Here is a 2,200-nt window from a genome sequence, read left to right as displayed (position 1 = left end):
AAAAAAAAAAAAAAAAAAAAGAGGCAATTAGGCTATAAGATTGATTTTTGTCTCTTTAGACAGAATAAATGTCCTGCATCTGTAGGTCCAGACAGATGGTGCATGGGGAGGCTGGGTCCTACCCCTTCCTTAAATGACACTATGGCAGAGTGGACTAGCACCTGGACTGTGCCAACCAAGAGTTCACTGCACAACCTTAGCAGCTTCATTTGTTCATTCACTCAACAGATGTTTATTGAGTATCTACTACATGCCAGGCACTGTCATAGGTACTTAGGATACATCTACAAATAACCGTTTCTGCCCTTGTGGAGCAATAAAAAAATAAGTAAAATACAAATGCTAGATGGTAGAGAGCGCCCAGGAAGAAAGCAAAGCAGGGAATTGGGACAGCAAGGGTGAAGGACATTGCACATTTAAACTGGGGGTTCAGGCACTTTGGGAGGCCGAGGTGGGAGGACTGCTTAGGCTCAGAGGTTTGAGACCAGCCTGGGCAAATAGCAAGACCTCATCTTTACAAAAACTCAAAAAATTAGCCAGGTGTGGTGGTGCACACCTGTGGTTTTAGTTACTTTGGAGGCTGAGGTAGGAAGATTACCTGAAACTGGGGAGGCTGAGGCTGCAGTGAGCTATGATTGTGCCACTGCACTCCAGCCTGGGTGACAGAGCAGGACCCTGTCTCAAAAAATATATATATTAATAGATCCTTTTCTTTTGAGATGGAGTCTTGCTCTGTCCCCCAGGCTGGAGTGCAGTGGCTCGATTTTGGCTCACTGCAACTTCTACCTCCTGAGTTCAAGCAATTCTCCTGCCTCAGCCTCCCGAGTAGCTTACAGGCACACGACCCCATGCCTGGTAATTTTTTTTGTATTTTTAGTAGACATGGGGTGTCACTATGTTGGCCAGGATGGTCTCAAACTCCTGACGTCAAGTGATCTGCCCACCTTGATCTCCCAAAATGTTGGGATTTACAGGCATGAGCCACCGCACCCAGCCTAATAATCCTTAATCTCAGTTTCCCCAGCTATGAAATGGGAGAATAGTCCTCCAGCTGCCTCAAAAGATTGCTGCATGGACATAATGAGGAAATATGTAGTAAGTGCTCGGCCAGGCGCAGTGGTTCACGCCTGTAATCCCAGCACTTTGGGAGGCTGAGGTGGGTGGATCATGAGGTCAAGAGATCAAAACCGTGCTGGCCAATGTGGTGAAACCCCATCTCTACTAAAAATACAAAAATTAGTTGGGCGTGGTGGTGCTCGCCTGTAGTCCCAGCTACTCAGGAGGCTGAGGCAGGAGAATCACTTGAACCCGGGAGGCGGAGGCTGCAGTGAGCCAAGAAGGCGCCACTGCAATCCAGCCTGGCAATAGTGAGACTCTGTCTCACAAAAAAAAAAGAAAGTGCTCAAGGCAGGCACATGGTGAGTGTTCTATGTATCTAGCAGTGTCGTTCTAACAGGGCTCATGATAGAGAAAGAGGAAGAGGCCACACAGCATCCTGGAGTTGAGGGGAGCTAGGATAGGGACCCTGCCTTCTGATGGCCCAGCACCTCCACCTGGCTAGGGGAGTTGAACTTGGAGCCCAAAGGTTGACCCCAACTTTGCTCTGAAACAGATTCGCCACTTGCGAGGGAGAGGCATGGAATTCTTATCTGTTCCCTCCATGTACTACAAGCAACTGCGGGAGAAGCTGAAGGTGGCCAAGATCAAGGTGAAGGAGAGCATTGATGTCCTGGAGGTGAGGCTCAGGCAGGATCCACAGCCTTGTGGGGAGCGCCCTGAGTTCCATCTTTTCAAAAATATTGTCTAAGCCCAGAGAGGAGCCCAGACCAAGTCCCTGCCGGCAGGGAACATTTATTCTGGGATGTATGCAGGAGGAACAGACAGATGACAAACAAATAAACAATAAAAGCACCGTCAGAGGCCAGGTGCAGTGGCTCACACCTGTAATCCCAGCACTTTAGGAGGCCGAGGTGGGTGGATCATCACGAGGTCAAGAGATGGAGACCATCCTGGCCAACAAGGTGAAACCCCGTCTCTACTAAAAATACAAAAATTAGTGGGTATGGTGGTGGGCGCCTGTAATCCCAGCCACTTGGGAGGCTGAGGCGGGAGAATCGTTTGAACCCAGGAGGCGGAGGTTGCAGTGAGCCGAGATTGTGCCACTGCACTCCAGCCTAAGCAACAGAGCAAGACTCCATCT

The 2,200-nt window shown here is 49.3% G+C and overlaps 1 protein-coding gene across 1 annotated transcript in view; it reads left to right on the top strand.

Annotated features, from left to right (window-relative positions):
* Positions 1 to 2,200, top strand: part of HPD (4-hydroxyphenylpyruvate dioxygenase) — a 19,672-nt gene that overhangs the window by 13,659 nt on the left and 3,813 nt on the right. Inside the window, exon 12 of the mRNA XM_017544289.2 lies at positions 1,613 to 1,735. Coding sequence (XP_017399778.1) covers positions 1,613 to 1,735 — 123 coding nt within the window. The remainder of the gene's footprint in view (positions 1 to 1,612; positions 1,736 to 2,200) is intronic.

This window comes from Cebus imitator, unplaced genomic scaffold (genome assembly GCF_001604975.1).
Source record: "Cebus imitator isolate Cc_AM_T3 unplaced genomic scaffold, Cebus_imitator-1.0 Scaffold169, whole genome shotgun sequence".
NCBI lineage: Eukaryota > Metazoa > Chordata > Mammalia > Primates > Cebidae > Cebus > Cebus imitator.
Note: the sequence above shows the minus strand (reverse complement) of the source record. Positions and strands in the feature narration are given on the sequence as shown.